Source organism: Vicugna pacos, chromosome 16, assembly GCF_048564905.1.
Source record: "Vicugna pacos chromosome 16, VicPac4, whole genome shotgun sequence".
Classification (NCBI taxonomy): domain Eukaryota; kingdom Metazoa; phylum Chordata; class Mammalia; order Artiodactyla; family Camelidae; genus Vicugna; species Vicugna pacos.
The window spans coordinates 41,539,677-41,558,119 of NC_133002.1; the positions used below are offsets into that span (position 1 = coordinate 41,539,677).

General features: G+C 51.1%; 2 protein-coding genes across 2 annotated transcripts; one reads left to right on the forward strand and one right to left on the reverse strand.

The window, feature by feature from the left end:
- The first annotated feature begins 46 nt into the window (after positions 1-46).
- Positions 47-9,790, forward strand: TNFAIP1 (TNF alpha induced protein 1). The gene is made up of 7 exons (XM_006211965.4): positions 47-260; positions 3,224-3,541; positions 4,116-4,285; positions 4,716-4,805; positions 4,898-4,950; positions 5,730-5,925; positions 7,068-9,790. The coding sequence occupies exons 2-7, from the start codon at positions 3,337-3,339 to the stop codon at positions 7,302-7,304; spliced, it is 951 nt and encodes a 316-aa protein (XP_006212027.1). The 5' UTR covers positions 47-260; positions 3,224-3,336; the 3' UTR covers positions 7,305-9,790.
- A 179-nt stretch (positions 9,791-9,969) lies between these two features.
- POLDIP2 (DNA polymerase delta interacting protein 2) lies at positions 9,970-18,441 on the reverse strand. The gene is made up of 11 exons (XM_006220486.4): positions 18,191-18,441; positions 16,720-16,801; positions 15,808-15,905; positions 15,012-15,108; positions 14,760-14,835; positions 14,423-14,530; positions 13,848-13,984; positions 13,016-13,042; positions 12,713-12,838; positions 11,605-11,684; positions 9,970-11,022 (listed from the first exon to the last, which is right to left on the reverse strand). Exons 1-11 carry the CDS (start codon positions 18,349-18,351, stop codon positions 10,908-10,910), a joined length of 1,107 nt encoding a protein of 368 aa, XP_006220548.3. The 5' UTR covers positions 18,352-18,441; the 3' UTR covers positions 9,970-10,907.
- Positions 18,442-18,443: the final 2 nt, after the last annotated feature.

An 18,443-nucleotide genomic window follows, 5' to 3' on the forward strand; every position in this document is an offset into this window, starting at 1 on the left:
CAGAAGCCTTTGCCCCGGAAAGGCTGACGGAAGTACCTGTGCGATCACCGCAACATACTCTCAGGGGCTCCTCCCTGCTGCCTGATTGGGTGCTAGGACTGCCCCGCCTTATAGTCTCAGGCTCCGGCCGGCTGCGGGCAGGGTCTGTGGGTGGAGGATGCGAGTTTACGCCTGGGATTGCTGGCAGGCAGGCGGCCACAGTCTAGGGGCGGCACGGTGTCGACTTGCAGCCCAGCTGAGACGAGGCGCCACCGGGGAGGGTGAGAGCTGAGCCTGCCCGTGCCCTAGGGGAAGGGATGGACGGGTCCCGGGCTGAGCAAAGAGCCCCATCCGGTCTCGGGGAAAAGGCGTGGGACGGCGAAGGGAGGTGGAGAGCTCAGATCCTCCCCTTGGGGTGGGTGTTAGAGCCGGTCTCGGTTTCTCGGTGGTGAGGTGGTGTAGGGGCTGGGGAAGACTCTACCCTGGCCACAGAAAGGTTGGGTCTCTAAATTTCCCCAGACCCTTTGGATGAAGCACAAGATTTACACCTTGGATTTCTGCTAGATCCGCCCTCTCTAGCCAAGATCGGCTCCTCCTCCTCGCTTCCCGCCCTCCCCATCCCCAGTGTGACGGATTCCTGGGACCTTTTTTCCCTAGGACCCCACCTTATAACACCGCCATGGTTGTTTGCCCTTTATTCGGCTTGGATTCCCATTAGCTTCGCCGAACGAGACAAGGATATGCCCCCTAGCATCCCCAAATATCCACACACAAAGTCCGGAAGGAAAAGCACTGAGGCTCTCAGTGGAAACTTCATTCTCACTGAAATTACTTTCTGGGGCGTCACCTGCCACAGGATTCCTGGAATCCATTGGCCTGGGCGGAATCTGAGCGGGCAGAATCTGAGCTGACGTCATCCAGGGGCTCAAAGCAATTGCTTTGTAGAAAAGGAATAGATTAGCTTGGACTTGCCTTCCTGTTAGTAGCCCACAGAGTCTTTGAGCTCCTTTGCTTTGGTGGAATACATATGTGTGCTTTCTTTGATCCTGGGGAAATTGGGGTCAAACACAAAATACATAGGGAACTTGTTAAAACCTCTTAAGGGGTGGATTTATTCCTTTGGGGTGGGCAAAGGAAGGTAAGATGATCTCATGCCATTCGAGTTTACTTACTGAATGGGCAGTCTGCTGGTGGGGGCTCATCTTACCCACATTGGACAACCACCAAAGGAATTCAGTATTTCATACAGCACCTGCCCTGGCCCTTCCTTGGACATTCTTCCCAAGGACCTACTTAAATCTTTGCAGGGATTTCAGTCTAACAGACTGACATATTAAATACTTTATTTTTAACATTAAATACTTGTAAATGTGCATAGCATTGTGCTGAGGACTGTTTGGAGAGTCGAGCAGTAAACGTGGGAAAACCAGTGCACTTAGAGATGATGTAAATGTCTGCGTGTGTGATGATGAAATGATGCCATTCCACTTTTTTTTCTGTATTAACCACCACTGTAGTCCAAGCCTTCATCATTTCTTGCCTAGACTACTGCTTCCTCTGGTCTTCCCACTTGCTCTCCTGCAACCTTACAATCCATTCTCTACAAAGCAGCCGGAGTAAACTCGGATCATATCACTCCACTGTTCAAACCCTACAATCCATTACTCTTACAATTAGTATAAAATCCAAAGTCTTCAATATGATTCAGCCCCTGCTTTCCCTGACTTTACATCCAGCCAACTTCCCCTTTCTTTCTATGCACCAGCCACCTTGGCCTTATTTCTGTTCCTAAAACTTGTGTCTGACTGAGGAACTTTGCACTTACTCTTCCGTCTATCTGGAATGCTCTTTCAGACCTCAGCTGGAATATCACCTTCCCAAAGAGGCTTTCCCCAGCTCCCCATCCAAATTAGTGCCTCTTATCTCTGTTTTATCATCTTTATTACATTTCTCACCTTCTGGAATTGCCTGCTTATTTGTTCATTTTCTTGTTGGCTGGCTGTCTTCCCACTAGAACATAAGCTCCTCGAGGCTGTGACTTGTTTGTTCTCTTCTGTATCCCCAGCACCTGGCACAAAGCAGGGGCCAAGTAAATGCTAACTGTTACTATTTTTATTCTTGTTAACATTATCATGCTTCTTTGAACTCCTTGAAGGCAAGGACAATATCTTTTCATATCTGTCCCTACTGCTTAACCTGCTAGGCACTCAATATTGTTTTATTGCCGAATGAATTAAATGAGCTGAGATGTTTTAAGTGCCTAGAATAGTACCTGGAACATAATAAACATGGAAAGAATGTTTGCTATTTTTTTCTTTCAATGAATGATTTTAGTGATTCTTAAGAAAACCAAAACATATGTAGAATCTAGATCACAAGAGGTGACCTGGCTTTGCCCTCTTTTGCTTTCCTCACGCCTCCCTTCTATGAACTCCTGTTAGTGTTTCAGTTTCCAAATCACTTAATTGTTTTTAGATTTATCATCTGGTCTTTTCTAATCCTATCTCCCCATTCTTGTTGGGCAGGAAGAAAGGAAGAGATAGGCTGGGCCCCCTCTCAGGAAAAAGGAGCAAAAATAGCCATCCTGTAGTTGTTCTATCCTGAAAATGGTGACAATTTCAGGATCTTGGGACAGGGATGATGCAAAAACAGGGTAAGGTCAGGAAACCCCGACTGGAGCCAAGGTAACCTCTGCCGGGCATGCTGGCTGGCTCCCTCCAGCCTGGCTCAGTCCATGCTCATCTGAGGCTGCTCTTACTTGCCTTCCTGAAGCCAGACTCTGGGTGGTGTTCAAAGGAAGCACTGGCGCAGGCTGCTCCTGAGCCTGGAATCATTAGAAAGGAAGTGCATCCTGTCCCTCGGACTCCTGGGAAACTCCTAGGCTGGCTGGATTCCCAGTAGGCTTTTTGGCTGGAAGCCTTGGATCCTGGGAACCTTGAGAAGAAAATAACTGGAAGCTGACTGGTGGCTCCCCGGGATAAGGACTTCTGCTCTGCCCAGTCTGTTCCTGGAGCTGTCTCTGACTAGTTCTAAGGGTTTGCTTGCCTTGCCACCCAGAGCTCAGCTGAGTCTCAGGAAGGCTGATGAGGTGACCAGCACCAGGTTCTGGGAGACTGTGCTCCCGGGCCTGGTTCCTGGTACCATGAAGAATATCATGGCAGGAATGTCTTTTTCTTCCTCCCCACTCCTGGCTGAGGGCTCTCCTCCACTGACTCCTATCTTCTCTCCCATCTCCCGCTCACAGCGCTGAGAGCATGAGGCTCTGGCCTCCACTGGCCGCTCGCTTGTGACCCTTCCACCACGGTGGAGCCTTCCAAGCCGACCTCCTGCCGTGTGGTGATCTACCTGCAGCGGGAGATGTCGGGGGATACCTGTCTGTGTCCAACCTCAGGGGCCAAGCCCAAGCTAAGCGGCTTCAAGGGAGGAGGCCTGGGCAACAAATACGTCCAGCTCAACGTGGGTGGTTCCCTGTACTACACCACCGTGCGGGCACTAACCCGGCACGACACCATGCTCAAGGCCATGTTCAGTGGGCGCATGGAGGTGCTGACTGACAAAGAAGGTGAGGCACTGGGACTTGTGAGGCGGGCTGGGGAGGGAAGGAGGGGCTCCTGAGGAAATGACTTCAGGGCAGGGCTTAAGCCTGGCAGGTCTAGGCCCATTTTTCCTGTTCACCTAGTGTAAGACTCCTTCCCCTGGAGTTCTTAGTAGAGCTTCAGAATTCTCTGAAATTGCGTATAGAATGTTGTGTGTTTACACGTTTTCCAGGGAGAAGATGCATACTTTAAAAATATTCACTAGAACCAATAGTGACCAGGCAGTGGGCAGAAGGCAAGCAGGGCCTGGTGGTTTCTGTTGCCAGGAAGCTGGCCTGTGGGCTCTTGAGCTTACATCTCTGTGGGCCTCCACAGAGCCTGGAGGGCCTGGGTCTCCCACAGTATGTTCTTGGTTTCAGGGAGGAGGGGTAAAAAGGGAGCTAGAGGTTCTGTTCCCACATCTGTTCCTATGCTGTGGGCCTTACGCTCCTGTGCTTCTTAGCACCTGCCACCAGGCTCGTCAGGTGGCCTTTGCCTGTGGCCTGCTCTGACATACCTGGAGGCAAACAGTAACCCTCTGGGGCCCGTCTGAATCCCTAGGCTGGATCCTCATAGACCGATGTGGAAAGCACTTCGGCACCATTTTGAATTACCTTCGAGATGACACCATCATCCTCCCTCAGAACCGGCAAGAAATCAAGGAACTGATGGCTGAAGCAAAATATTACCTCATTCAGGGGCTGGTGAACATGTGCCAGACTGCCCTGCAGGTATGGAGGCGGAGTTGGGGCAAGTTGATGAGGTCGGGATGGGCCCCCTCCTTCGAGGACAGAATGGTCCAGTCATGGAAGGGTGCGTGGCAGGGATGATTGATGAGTTCAGACGTAGTTAGACACACCAGGTGTCGCCCAGGCTGAGCAAGCTGGCAGCCAGTCAGTTTGTTCGGTGACAGACTCAGGCAGTGTGACTAGGCCCAGCTTCTTGTTTATATACCTAGGTATCTGGATTGTAGGTTTTCTGGAAATAGGGGTCTGCGTGCCAGCTGGAAGTGTCTGTTGCCAGGGGCCTCCTGATCTCTGATGCCTCCTCAACAAGCATGAGGTGGCCGTGCAGAGGGGCTCTGACAGCTTCTGGGGAAAGCCCAGCTAAGCCTGGCAAACAGAAGATTTCAAAAAAGCTTCTCGGCTGTGTGTGTCCCAGGACAAGAAGGACTCTTACCACCCTGTGTGCAACATCCCCATCATCACATCCCTGAAGGAAGAGGAGAGGCTCATTGAATCCTCCACCAAGGTATTGGGACCTCTGAGGGATCTCAGAGGGCTGTGGGCTGCGGGCTGCGGGTCTCAGGCCCCTGCCTGGCCCTCATGCTCTCTCCCTCACAGCCTGTGGTGAAGCTGCTGTACAACAGAAGCAACAACAAGTATTCTTACACCAGGTAGGGAGGTGTCCTGGCGATGGGGTGGGGTGCACTGCCTGGGGAAGGACTGCAGAAGCAGCCGAAAGGGGCGAGCAGACAGAAGGTGGGCAGCTGACCACAGTTAGCATGGGTCTGGGTCTCTGGAGGAGACAGAGATTTGAAGGGAAATCAGAGCCACGGCATTTGGAACTCGATTCAGGGCCCTGGCTGGGACATAGATGAGACTGAACATGTAATACTCTGTTAACATGTGTCATGTCGGGCAGCAGGCCAGGTGTTTTCCCAGCATTCTCTTACAGAGTGGAGGAAGGCTGGGAAGCCAAGGGGCTGGGACTCCTCCTAAGATGGCCTTTGTACTTCACTGCTGGGCCAGTGTCCCCCTGTCCCCCTGTATCCTCTCAACAGACCAGTTAGGTATATGCAGGAGGCTGCAGGCTTGGAGACCCAGACCCTCTCAGTGACTCCTCGTGGGTAGGCATGTTGCCAGTGCCACCCCCACAGCAAGGGCAGGGGTCCTTCTGCTGAGATGGCAGTGACCTCCTTCCTTCTGGGCCTGATGAGAGGAGACCTCCCTCCCCCAGTTTTCTCTACTTTAACTTAAAACCAACCACCTCCTTTTCCTTGCAGGCCCCCAAACCCAAAGGGTGCCCTGTGACTCTTTCTCTCCCTGTCCCTCTGGCATCTTGACTTTTCCTTATCTCATAAGCATGACAGGGGAGAGGTGGGGAGAGGAGGGCCTAGCTAGCACCTGCTCTTGTGCTGGGACCCAGGCCCGAGGGCCCTTACCGGTTTTTCAGCAACTCTGATGACCACCTGCTGAAAAACATCGAGCTGTTCGACAAGCTCTCCCTGCGCTTCAACGGCCGAGTGCTCTTCATCAAGGACGTCATCGGCGATGAGATCTGCTGCTGGTCCTTCTATGGCCAGGGTCGGAAGCTGGCAGAGGTGTGCTGCACCTCCATCGTGTACGCCACGGAGAAGAAGCAGACCAAGGTAAGGGGCTTCTGTCTGCATGGGTGGGGTGGCCCCAAGTGACATTTTGCCGTCTTTCCCAAACTCACTGTGAGGTACTGATCATGGACCAAAGCTAATAAAAGAGGTTTAGGGAATGGCACACAACTCTGCTCTGGTCAGCTGAGAGGTGGAGCTTTTGACCAGCAGGGAAGGACCAGGTCTTTGGAGTTGGCCCAATTCATGTTTGAATTCTGGCCCTGCCGTTTATCAGTTTTCTGACTTTAGATAAGCCCTTTAAACCGTCTGAGCTTCTATTTCCTCATTTGAAAACTCAGGAATGATAGTATGAATTTAAAAGAGCTGCTATGAAAATGAGACAGTTCTCAGGAGAGGCAGTGCACGGCAGGGCAGTAGAAATAGCTGTTCAGATCTCCTCTCTGGCCCCCGTTGGTTGAGCGTTTCGGGTCAGTCAGCTTAGCCTCTGCAGTAACCACACGGCGTCAGGCGCATGTGAGGGATTTGATAGGAGACAGTTAACACAAAACCAGCTAACTCCGTCCCTAGACTGCAAGCAGGTGGTACCTCCCTCGAGAATAGCTACCTCCCCACCCCCACCCCATGAACGTGTTTCAGAGACAGCAGAGCTTTGCTGGGGTGGGAGGGCAGCTCATCTGGGGGAGAAATGTGTGCATGTGAAGGGCTCAAAACAGCCAAGCTTTTATTTATGTATTTGCTGGTTTGTTTACTGTGTGTCAGGCTCTCTGCTAAGCATTTTATGTCTTTCATGTAATGTTCACAATAACTCTGAGGCAGATATTGACATGTGGAAACTGAGGCACAGCACGGTTAAGCCTAAAGCCCCACAGCTAGTAAGTGGTGGAGCTGAATTTATACCTAGGCCCAACCACAGAGCCAAGGCCATAACCTCTACACAATCCCACTGGCCTGGGATTGGGTGGGGCAAGGGAGGGATGCTAATCTTCTGCATCCTTCTGTCTGTAGAGTACATCTCCTCATACCTCCTTCAGAGGGAGATCCCTGTCCTCCCTCAAGAGACAGACAGCCGTGTCTCTTGAGAGAGTTCTGGAGGCCTTATGGAGTCCACCAGGGCTGAAGGCCATGACATGCTGCTCCCTCTTTGGGATGAAACCCCACTCGCTCCTCTCAATCCCCCTCCCCAGGTGGAATTCCCAGAGGCCCGTATCTATGAGGAAACACTCAACGTCCTACTCTATGAGACCCCCAGAGTCCCTGACAACTCCTTGTTGGAGGCCACAAGCCGGAGCCGCAGCCAGGCTTCGCCCAGTGAAGACGAGGAGACCTTTGAACTACGGGACCGGGTCCGCCGCATCCATGTCAAGCGCTACAGCACTTATGATGACCGGCAGCTCAGCCACCAGTCTGCCCATCGCGACTGACAAGACCCTCCGGGAGTCAGGGCACGGGATGCCCTGTCTCCCCTCCTGTGGAGCCCCGCCCGATTGGCCACCCCACGCTGCTGCTGGCTCGGTCTCTGCTCCAGCACCCAGAGGCATGACAGGCCCTGCCTGGGAGGTCAGAGGTTCTGAGCAGGGGAGGGATCATGCTTCTTTGCTCTGCTCCCCCAGCACTTCAGGAGGACTGAGCCCTGGCCCCTTTGCTCAGCATCTCCCTTCCTGCCACAGGGAGCCACTGCTGCCCTGGGCTGAGTGGACTGCCCTGCCCACCTCCCTGCCAAGAGCAATCCCCTTGGCCGTTTGCTGAGTGTCCCTTTGCTCTACTGAGGGGCTACTTCAGGCCTCAGTGGAGGCCCATGGGGAATGGGTTCACTCTGGGGAAGGTGGCTTCTGGTGCTGTGGGGGCCCAATTTAAGGAAAACGGAGCTCCTTTTTTCCTAAGGTGTTTAAGCATAGGCTTGATGAGTTTGGTTTTAAAAAAGTAATCTAGGAAGTGACTAGTTTTAAGTCTAATAATGAGGGGACTTGGTATTTCTGCTACCCCTCCAGGGTTCCAGGACCCTGAGTAAAGCAGAACCCTTGGCCCTTTTGATGCCTTTGGGATCTATTTCTTTAAAGCACTTTGTACTTTTATTCAGGAGATTTGTATTCTGCCCTGACCCATGTCATCTTTTTCTGATCCTAATCCCCTCTTCCCTGCAGAATCAATCTGAGGGAGGGGAAAGAAGCAATAATTGAAAAAAAAAAAAAACTAACCAGCTTTGGCTTTGCCAAACCGGCCAAGCAGCCAGCACAGAGAGCACAGAGGGGAAAGGATGTGTAAGTTAGGACCTGTGGTCCTAATAACACCCCTTTGAGAAAGGACATTTTACCCTCACATACTGATCTCTAAGGTCTAACATGATTGTTCTCTTTGATTCACTTGCCCTTGGCTCCGAGGCATGCTGTCTTCACTTACTGTAAAGCCAAAGAGCCATCACAGGGGCCAGGAGCTGCTTGCAGCCAGGAGCGAGAGCCGCAGCAGGGAGGCTGTGGAGCCCACAGGCACTGGGCCCTGCAGGCCTGTCAGGTAGCGGCAGCAAACGCAGAGTCCCGCATTACTGGCAGCCCTGTGTAGAGGCGGCTGTGCTTCACCACACACACACCCTGCCTCCCACCCATGCTACTGGTTTTGTGTCCTGGCTGGAGACGGTGGTTCTGTCCAGTGGTGAGTCCCTGAACACAGGATGATGTGAGTAGCCTCAGCACCTTGAAAGCTTGCTTGCTTTCTTTTGGAGATGCCAAGCACCAGCTCTTGGGCAAGGGTGCAAGATCCTCTTCAGGGCTTTGGTTTTCATTCCCTTCTGTTTGGCTTGGCCCTTGGGAGGCTGCTTATCCAAATTCTTTTCCAAAGGAATGCTGCTAGGGAAGCTGTTCAACCAGCCTAACAAAGCAGCATAGCCACTTAGCAGTACCCAGTCAGGAAGGGACATAGGTTATCAAGTTCATGTCTCTTGACTACTCTTACTATAGCTAAGTGGCTGCTCATGGCTGACCCCACAGAGCCTATGGGCAAATGCCAGGCCAGGGTTAGCAGACACTCACAAGGACCTGAAATGACATGATGGGGGGTGGGGAAGGAAGTGACTCTAATCAGGCATTTTACACTTGTCACAGTCTTGAATGTATAAAGACTTTCAGATGGGGCACCTTAGTGATCAGCTACAAACAGTTCTTCCAGCCCTCACTGGAGTAACAAAATGAAGACAAATCCATTTCTTCGGCCAGATTCCGGCTCTGGCTTTGTGGCTTTCCCACAGTGACTGGAATGCTTCTGCCTGAGGCCACTGGCCTGTTTCTTCAGCTGCCTTCCTGAAGCCTTTTAATACTCAAAAGTCCCAGCTCCCCACTGAGGTATTTTAATGCTTGTCCTCTGACCTCCCCAGCCCCGTGGCCTCTCTTTCCTGCTCTCACATTCAGATCCTCAGCTGTGTCAGTGGCAAGCAGTCTTTTCTTCCTGAGAAAGCACAAGAGTCTGGGACTTGGGCACTTATCTCCTCCAACTGAAAATATCTCCTTGGTCTTAAAATACTAACACTGAACTCACTGAAATAATCTTAGCTTTTTAAATCAGACTGTGGTGTAAAGGTTTGGGGATTTTCTTTGAGTTTCCCAGCCCCATTCAGAAAGCAGCTCTTGGCTGTTTTGAATTTTTCAACTCCGAGCAGCCAAAGGGAGTGTAAACAAAAGGTGTGGATAAAGGTCAAACATTCTTGTCAGTTTCTGAGAAAACTGGAAGCCTGCTGTTAACCACAGGGACCAGTATTAGGTTCTAATCAATCTGTTACCCCACCGAGGTCTGCCTGAAAGACAGCACAGGTCCCGGTATGAAAGAACTTCCTTCTTTATCATGTAACTACGATTCTTTGTTGCTCAGTATAGGTGATGAAAACAAACACTAATTTCTAATAAAATTGTGTTACACTGCAGTAGTACAGAGCCGTGCTTACAGTGAGTACATCTTTGTCAGCTTGCTGCCTTGGATGTAATTCTTGTATTTCAGTTCATCACCTGACTTCATTATGTTCTCGCTGGGTCCCATGTTCCATTGCAATCAGTTGCCCTGCATCCCAGGCTCCCCCTGGTGGAGGATTAAGGACAACATTAATAAGGACTGGAACTGAGATTTAATATTAATTCAAAATGACCTCTTTAACAATGACTACAGTAGTGTGCAGGGATCCTAAGAATCGGCAAAAATGCAACACATTTTATCTCTGGCTCTTGGAGATCTGTGAGAAGCTCAGAAAGTAGCTTGGCTTGGTCACCGTCCATACCAAAGCTCCTTGGCTGAGTTTCTGCATTTGTGATCTTGGAGGCTTGAGACTTGAGCCCACAGCTGGCAAGCCCATTGCTCCGGGAAACCCAACAGGCTTGCCTCACTCCTCTCCCAGGCCCAGGGAGGCCAGAGATGCCAACAGTTGGCCAGCACTAAGAGCTAAGCCACTCCTTTGACCTTGATGCTGGCCTCCTGCTCTGCACTTGGCAGAGGGTAAAGAAAAGAACAAGAATCCAGTCCAGCCCCCATTCCACTGGCTAAGAGGCACGGTGACCTGGGAGACGTCAGCCGACCCCCAATCTCAAGAAGGAAACAACCTAGTAGAAGGGGCAGCTTCCTGGGAGGGCAGTAAGGAAAGCAACAAAGGGCCCCTGCCGGGTCAAAAAGGGAGCCTGAGACCCCGGGGGCAGAAATGGCGAGGATGGCCAAGCGTGCACTGGTTTATTGACCAAACCTCACATTCTAAACAATTTGTGTGACAGGCTAGGAAACTCCTCCAGGCCTGGGCAGCTGAACACAGAGTTCCTGATGGAAGGGTTTACTGGAACACAGCACAGGCAGGGCTTATGGGGGAGGCCAGCCTTGGAGGAGTCCTACATGGGTCTTCTGGAGAGAACAGTTACACTCCACCCGCCAAAACAAGAACCCCACAATCAAATGGCGCAAAGGATTAAGAGACCCACTGTGGCCCACGATGGAGAGAGTTCTGCAGCAATCGTGGGGTGTTCTTCAGGGGCTGAGGCTGGGTACTCAGGACCTCAGCTGGCCTACCAGTGAAGGCCTGAAGGTGGTGTCTTTTCATCTTTATTGCTTTCGAGGGAGAAAGGCGGGATCCGGACATCAAAGTGGGAACCATCAGGCCTCTCGAAGCGGAACGTGCCCCTGTAGGTCAGAGAAAAGCTGGTTTAGAGGGAATGAGGGCTAAGGCCCTCCTGAGGTCTGGAGAGCCCATTCTGGCCCTATATGAAAATAAGAAACACAGCTGTCCTGATACTGGTCCTTAGATGCATAAGGCATAAGCTACCCAACTACACTTTCAGGTTAAGGAGTGAAACAGCAGGGCAAAAAACCAACTACATGGGCAACTCAGTACAGCATCAGAGTCACCAGACTTCAGGGGGTGGGGATATAGTGCAGTGGTAGAGTGTACACTTAGCATGCACAAGGTCCTGGGGTCAATCCCCAGTACCTCCATTAAAGTAAATAAATAAATAAAGTACATTCTTAAAAAAAAAAATAGTCACCAGACCTCTCTGATGTAAGTCCTTAGTCCACAAAACCACAGGGAAGTAGGAAACAGACAGTCATAAAAAATCAGATGACACCCACACAACAATGAACAGGAGATAAGGCTCCACCTCAGGACTTCAGAGTCCCAGAGTTAACTGTCAGCTATAACCTCTCACTTTGACCTGCAGTCTCCGTGAAGTTGAGCTGCCCCCGCCCCAACACATGCTCACTCACCACATGTGCCCACTGGAAGCTTGCAGGGAGACATGGCTGCTATACTGGAATGCAGGCTGCTCCTTTGATAACACTGGTTCCTGTGAGGGTTCAGGCAAAAGAGGTCAGGCCAGACAAGCTCCCTGTACCCTGGGGCCCCATGCTGACTGCCAGTCAGGACTGGATGCCCCCCCATGCCTCCCACCATAACTCGACCAGTACCTCCTCCCACAGCACAGCCATTGACCTGGTCCTTTTATTCTGACCTTGGGAAAGATAATCTCAGATTGAATGTCTGAGGTAACTAGGGCCTACTCTGTAAATACCTCTTCCAGCGTCTGTTCACTGAGTACCTGAGTGCCAGGCACCATGTGGTGTTCTGCAAACTCCTGCTGACTTAAGTCTTGTGATAATCATAAGATAATGGGTGTTATCCCCATTTTAGCGGTAAGAAACTGAGATTTTGGTTAAATAACTTGCCCAAAATTATGCAGCGAGTAAACAACATAGCTGGCATTTGAAACCAGACTAACTCCAAAGCCCTATTTTTACTATCCCACCCAGCTTCCCCAAGTCCCTGCAAACATCGATAAATGCTTGTTGAATGTGGCCCCTTCTCGTGACTTTATTTCTCAAGAGACGGTGGCGTAGCAAACGAATTGCAAAATCAGATCTCTTCAAGGACCAGCAAAGGATGTACGCATATAAAGAGGCAGAGGAAGGACAACCAGGAGTGGTGGGGAGTGCATGCGCCGCCTGAAGGCATTCCAATTCAGTTTTGTTTTTTCATTTTTTTTTTTAAGGATATGTGTTGCCAAAGCGAGCACCCAATTCAAATTTTTTAAAAAGCACTATGCCTACAACCACAAGCTTTGATGTCAGATTCACTTGGATTCAAATCCAGGCCCTGCCACTATTAGCTATAGGACCATGGGCTAGTTAAATTTAACAGTCTCAGTCTCTTCATCTGTGAATGGGTGGTTATGAGGCTTCTCACCCCAAACAGCCTGACGCTTTCACACACTGAGCCTCTGTCCCTAACCACAGAGGAGGAGGAAACCATGCACTAAGCTCCCAAGCCTGCTGTGCAGGACCAGAAACTGGGCATTATTGGCCCAAAGATGCTCACCCTGCCCACCACCCCTCGGCCTCGCACTGTCTCCAAGGTGCCGGATAGACTGAATATCCTCCAGTGCCGCTCCCGGAGCTGTACCACGTCACTGTCAAGGTTCTCCAAGCGGATACAGTAGCGCCACTGTGAGGGTAGGGAAAAGAGTTCACATCTGAGAAGGAATAGACCCTGGGCTAGCCCTCTCAGAATTCTAGGAGAGCAAAGGGCAACAAAGGCATCTGCATTGCACAAGCCCCACCTCCCAACCTGCCCAAGTAGGCACACCTCCTGAGCTCCCCTCCTCCCAAGGAAGACACTCACCCAGTAGACATGGGAATTCTGGGCCTCCTGGGGAAAAAACACAAAGAATTTCAGTGCCAGAGGGCAGGGACCAAGTCTCTTCCCATAAACATCTCTCCGAAGAAGTGATGTATTCTAGGAACGTTGCAAAGATAGAACAAAGCTCAACTATGTCTGAACTATGGCCAACAAGCCCACAGGGAGGCAGTCTCCCTTGGGTCCATCCCTGGCCTCCCTCCTCTTCATCCTATCGAGATCACCAACAGAGCTGGACGCCAACAGAAACCAGCCTGGAGCTCTTCCTTTACCACCCTCCCTGTCAGCTGCCACCTCCCATCACCGCTGGCCCAGGCCACTGTCCTCCTCCTTGGCCCTCCCATACTCCAGGCTAATTATAATATTTGACATGCTATATGTTGGTCTCCCCCGCTACCATGAGCTCCCAGAAGGCAGGAACGGTGTTCCACTTTTATTTGTATCTCCAGGACCCAGCTTACCACCAAGCAAGAAATAGCTAAATGAACGTTTGACTAACGCATAAAAAGTGTAAAGATGGGCCTACACTGATTTAAATAAGCATGTGTATATTCTTCATAAACATGGCCCCTTCGAGTCTGAAGAGAAAAAGGAAGGGTTAGCCAGGAGGACTCCTTCCTAGGACCAGGGTTTCCCTACTCTAGGTCTTGGTGTCAGCTGTCGCCAAGAGGCTGCTCAACCCCAACCATGTATGCAGCACTTGAAATCAGAACCACAGACATGGTTTAAATTTGGAACCCACGCCAGCAGTCACTGAGGATACCACACAGAACCTGGGGCCTAGCTCTGAGGGCAGGTATCCAAGCTGGGCACATACCCTCATGCCCATGTAGAAGGGGATGACAGTGACACGGATGTTCTCAGTGGTTTCCCGGTGGACATCAGAGAGCTCCAGCCAGGGGTGATTCTTCTCTTGCCAGGCCCGTAGCGTCTCTCGAGCCACAAAAGGGGGTGCTGGGACAAGAGATGACTAGTTAGTCCAGGCCAGAGTCCAGTCCACTCTCCAACTGCCCCTTCTAGAAAACTCTTCCCAGTGGTGGCCCAGGTAAACAAGACACCCAAACATGAGCCAAGCACAGGTTGGAAGAAGGCAGGGAGCTGCCTACCAAGAATAAGCCCTGAGGGGCTGACATCAGGGGAAGAGAAGCAGACTAGGAGTTAGGAGCCCTGATTTTCAGACCTCGCTCCGCACCACCTCGCAACCTTCAGTCCCTTCTCATCATCCCTGAGCCTGTTTCCGTATCTGTTAGGAGGAGATAATAGCCATCTATCTGACAAGTCTAATGGGAGTTTGAATAAGGTTGTGGAAACAGAGCTTTGAAAATGCTTCTGTGATACTCTCTTTGAAGAAAGGGCCCTCCTATTCCAGCTTCCCTTAATAAGAGAGGATACCTTTTGTCTGGTCATACAGAAGAAATCTTTCAAAGAGCTCATGCTGGATGGGAACCTGATCAGTGGAGGTGTAGGGGAGGATGTCTTCATGGCTGACATAGTCCAGGCCTGGCAGAGAAAGGCAAAGGGACAGTGAAACTCATGTAGGAGGAGACAGGACCAGGGCTGAGAAGAAACACAATTCCTGGCCTTGTCCCAGGTTGGGATGACCACCACTGCTCTCAGCATCTTTACTCCCTCCCAGCAGATTAAAGGACATCAGAAAGGCATCAAAATCCTCTCCCTAAGACACACTACACCGACCACCACAGGCACCATTCAGATGCTCACCACTTACCTGGGATGGCATAGAGGGCCCGGCTGTCATCATGGTTAGCCAAGAAAGTCACAGCTTCTGTCTGAGATCTCTGAGACTAAGGCAAGAAGTGAGTCAGAGACTTTCTTGGTCACTATCCAGTAGTGAGGGCTTGGGGCCCAGTGCTGACCCAGGCCTGTTTAACCCCTCTCCTTCCCTTAGCCCCCATCGGGGTTCAGGCCTTTCTCATGGAGAGGGTAAACAACCCCAGGCACAGCCATCTTGCTTACTTACTATATGTGGACAGTCTCGGGCATCAATCAGCACCTGATAGTAAGTGTGGGTTTTGCCTTTCACCTCCTTAGAGCCATGGCCAGCAGGGTTTTCTGCTCTATGGGGCAGGAGAAGCAGCCCAAGATCACCCCCAGAGAAAAGAGAAGCAGTGCTTGCCCCAGGTCCCTACCACCTCCTCACTAAACAGAGTGGTGCCTGAACTGAAGGGGCTTAGCACCTGCTGTGTACCTGTTCAGCAACACCCCAGCCAGGTGCTCCCCAGTCAGGGGTAAGCAATGGAGTATGGAGGACCTATGGCATAGGGTCATCATTTATCTTACTCTCTGGATGCCTTTTACAAGAAACAGGCCATGTTGAGAAAATCAAACTGCTGCCTCAGTCCCTGAAACCCAAAGCACCCCATTCTCCTCATGTCCCAGGGGCTGTCTGTGATTATTTAACAGAGCTGGGCCTTTTCTTTTTTAACGTACTCTAGTGATAATAAAAGATTAAGGGAAAGATTCTAACTGAACATCAAGAAATCAAGAAGCCTAGTCCCCCAAATGCCCTCTGGAGTACTTATAATGCAAATTGTGAATCCCTCGGGACAGTATCCTGGGGAGACCTAAAGGGATCCTCTGACTTAAGACTGTCCCTGGCATGCAACACTTCTGTCTCCATGGGTATTAGTGGCCTGGGACTGTTTCTAAGGCCCAGAAGGATGCTGTCTTCACCCCTGGGGCCCCAATTATGTATGTCTGCCATGAAGCAGGTCTCCTCCTGAGGATATGTGTGGCACAATGATGAGGAAACTTACTTTTCTGGAGCAGCAGAAGCCACATCCCGGTCGTATAGTCTGGCTTGCCAGGGAAACAGGACGACACCTCGGTAGCCAAAAACACTGTGAAGGAAAAGCTGGGAGGGAAGAGAGGCCTCAGTGAGTCTGCAGCCCAGCAGGTCCAGCTAGGTGGGGCCCACACCACTAAGTGGCACAGGTGTTAGCAACTCTAGCACGAGGTCTTGCTACTCTTTCCCTTGAATTCTGCGATCCACCTAGGCAAACTATGGAACACTCTTACCGCCTCTTCAACTAGGTGACTTCTACTCATCCTTTAGGCCATAGCTGAGGCCTCTAGGAAGCCTCCTTTACCTCCCCTCCACTTAGCACAGTGTACAGCTGTTGACCATTTGCATATTATAATTCCTTTCTAAACTGTCAACTCCGTGAAGGTATTGCTTTCTGATTTAACACCAATGCATAACGCTCAGTCCATTGCAGACATACAAAAAAAAAAAGTTAGGCCTAAATCTATCTCAGTGGAGCTCATACAGAAAAAAGTGCCTCACACCAGATCTTACTTCACTGCAACTATGATAAAGCATCAAAAAGCAGGTTTGCTTTTCTGAAAGCTCCCTCCACTAGCTTCCCACCAACCACTATGTTAGATGACTCTTCAGCAACTGGCCTCTCTCCTCATAACAATCCAAACCATCTCTGTCCACACTAATTTGGAAAGAGAACTGACTGACACATGGAAATACATTCAAATGCAGGAAAACAGAAACTCCATCTTAAAAACAAAAATAAAATAAACCCCACCCTTGTGATTCTGGTCTGGCACCAAACACCAAGGCAGAATACCATAACATTCAGGCCTGTGACCAAATCTGACCTTTTCAGAAGCAGAACAAACCATAAAAGTGAAAGATGACCCAGACCAGCACTCACTTGTCCAGTCTCATATTTTCCATTCTGTTTTGGCACCTCGAACACACCAACTGTCTCCAAAACTTTGCCCTCTGGTCGGTTTCTGATTAGGAAGGAAAAGAATAAGCAACTGAAAAGCTGAGAAGGGAATGGATTTACTAATGCATCTGAAAAAGCTTCCAGGATACTGAGGGGCCAGGGCAGTAGCAGAGAAGGGTCAGGGCAGTGAAGCCAGCTGAACCACGTAAGGGTCCTGCCAAACCACCACTCCAGAGATTCTGCCTTTCCTCCTTTGAAGTCCAGCTAGAGATGCCTCCTTGGTTTCCATGAGATCTGTCTGTTCACAGATCACTTTCTTCTGATTCTCAGCATTCCTCAAATCATGCCCTCAGACCCTGCTTAATTAATTGTATCCCTTGCCTCCCTTTCTTCCTTGACCCACCTTCCTGACTTACCACAGCATTTTAACTGCCCTTTCCACCTTGCATTTCAGTTATTCATGTCCCTGTCTTATCTCCACTAGAAACTGTAATGGTAGCAATGGGAGCAATGCCTGTGTCTGATTAGCCTGTGCTTCCTCTCAGAGCCTAGTGTATAAGGGGTACTCAAAATAAAAAATACTTGTTTTGTGTTATATGATTCCATGTCCATCTCCCCTCTAAACTGCAGTCCTCACCCTGCCCTTGAAGGGCTAATCATCCCTAGATTTCCTACTGTACTCCCTGCACTGCACCTAGTAGTATTCTCCCAAACTAGTTTTTGTTCAGATTTACATCAGTTTTCTCAGGGGTCTTAAACTGCAAATAGCTATCATTTCTCCCCAAGGTCCGTGTCTAATCTCAGCCATTAAAAGGTCAGTTATCTCAGAGACCTCGCTGGACAGAGCTGCTTTTTCGAGGGGGGCCTTCAAAGCAATGCTTTCTTACTGTTTTGGAGATGTGAACGTTATGCTTCCTCCCACTTGATCCACCAGCCCCAATCTGATCAGCCTGTCCTATCCCTAGAGGCACTACTCACAACATCCCCATGGCCTCAAACCCCCTTCCCCAAGTTACATAAATAAAAGGTGTATCCCCAAGGTCACACTGAAACTTGGGACCCACGCAGGGCCCAGACTCGAGTCCCGTTTCCCACTTCTAGCATCTTTCTGAGGGAGGCCTTGACCCAGTCATGGGCTGAGGGTTCAAGTCAAAAGCCCTGAGACTTAATTAAAAGGCTGCCCACTAACAGCGGCGCTCGGATTCCCCCATTCGGAGAGGCAGGGTTCTCCATGGGAGGGTTACCAGTGTCCCCTCAGAGCCAGCCCTGCACAACCCAGGGCTCCCTTCTCTGCTCTTGGCACGCGTCCCGGGCAACGCAGGTCGACTCTCGGCCGGGACCCTCTCCCGGGTCGAACTCCAATCACCCTCACGCAGCCCGGCCCCGTGGTCTACTCGCTGGCTGGGAACAACTTCCCAGGGCTCCCGCCCGGCCCCCGCGCTCCGTCCCTCACCGGGACGAGAGGTGCCTCCGCGTCATCGTGGTCGCCGCTGGTGGGAAGGCCCCAGCTCCACCCGCCGCACAGTACAGCCTCGGCCCCCGGGCCCCGGCCAGCGACCGGGACCACCAGCGACTGCCCACCGTCAGGGCCCGCCGGGCCACACAGCCCGCCATGTCCCGAGAGAGAGCCCGCCGGGCTGCTGACACACAGACGCACCCGCGGCCGGGCGGCCTTCCGCCCCCGCCCCACACTGCCCCGCGCCGTA

Bases quoted from the DNA above. Each gene is read 5' to 3' on its own strand.
- POLDIP2 (XM_006220486.4), bottom strand. From the start codon at position 18,351: ATGGCGGGCTGTGTGGCCCGGCGGGCCCTGACGGTGGGCAGTCGCTGG. The intron at 14,531-14,759 runs GTAAGTGGTGAG...TTTCTCTGCCAG, and splicing joins GGCCCTCTATGCCATCCCAG to GCCTGGACTATGTCAGCCAT. The intron at 13,043-13,847 runs GTATGTGCCCAG...TTTTTTCCCCAG, and splicing joins CCTTCTACATGGGCATGAGG to GAGGCCCAGAATTCCCATGT.
- TNFAIP1 (XM_006211965.4), top strand. From the start codon at position 3,337: ATGTCGGGGGATACCTGTCTGTGTCCAACCTCAGGGGCCAAGCCCAAG. The intron at 3,542-4,115 runs GTGAGGCACTGG...CTGAATCCCTAG, and splicing joins GGTGCTGACTGACAAAGAAG to GCTGGATCCTCATAGACCGA. The intron at 4,806-4,897 runs GTATTGGGACCT...TCTCCCTCACAG, and splicing joins TCATTGAATCCTCCACCAAG to CCTGTGGTGAAGCTGCTGTA.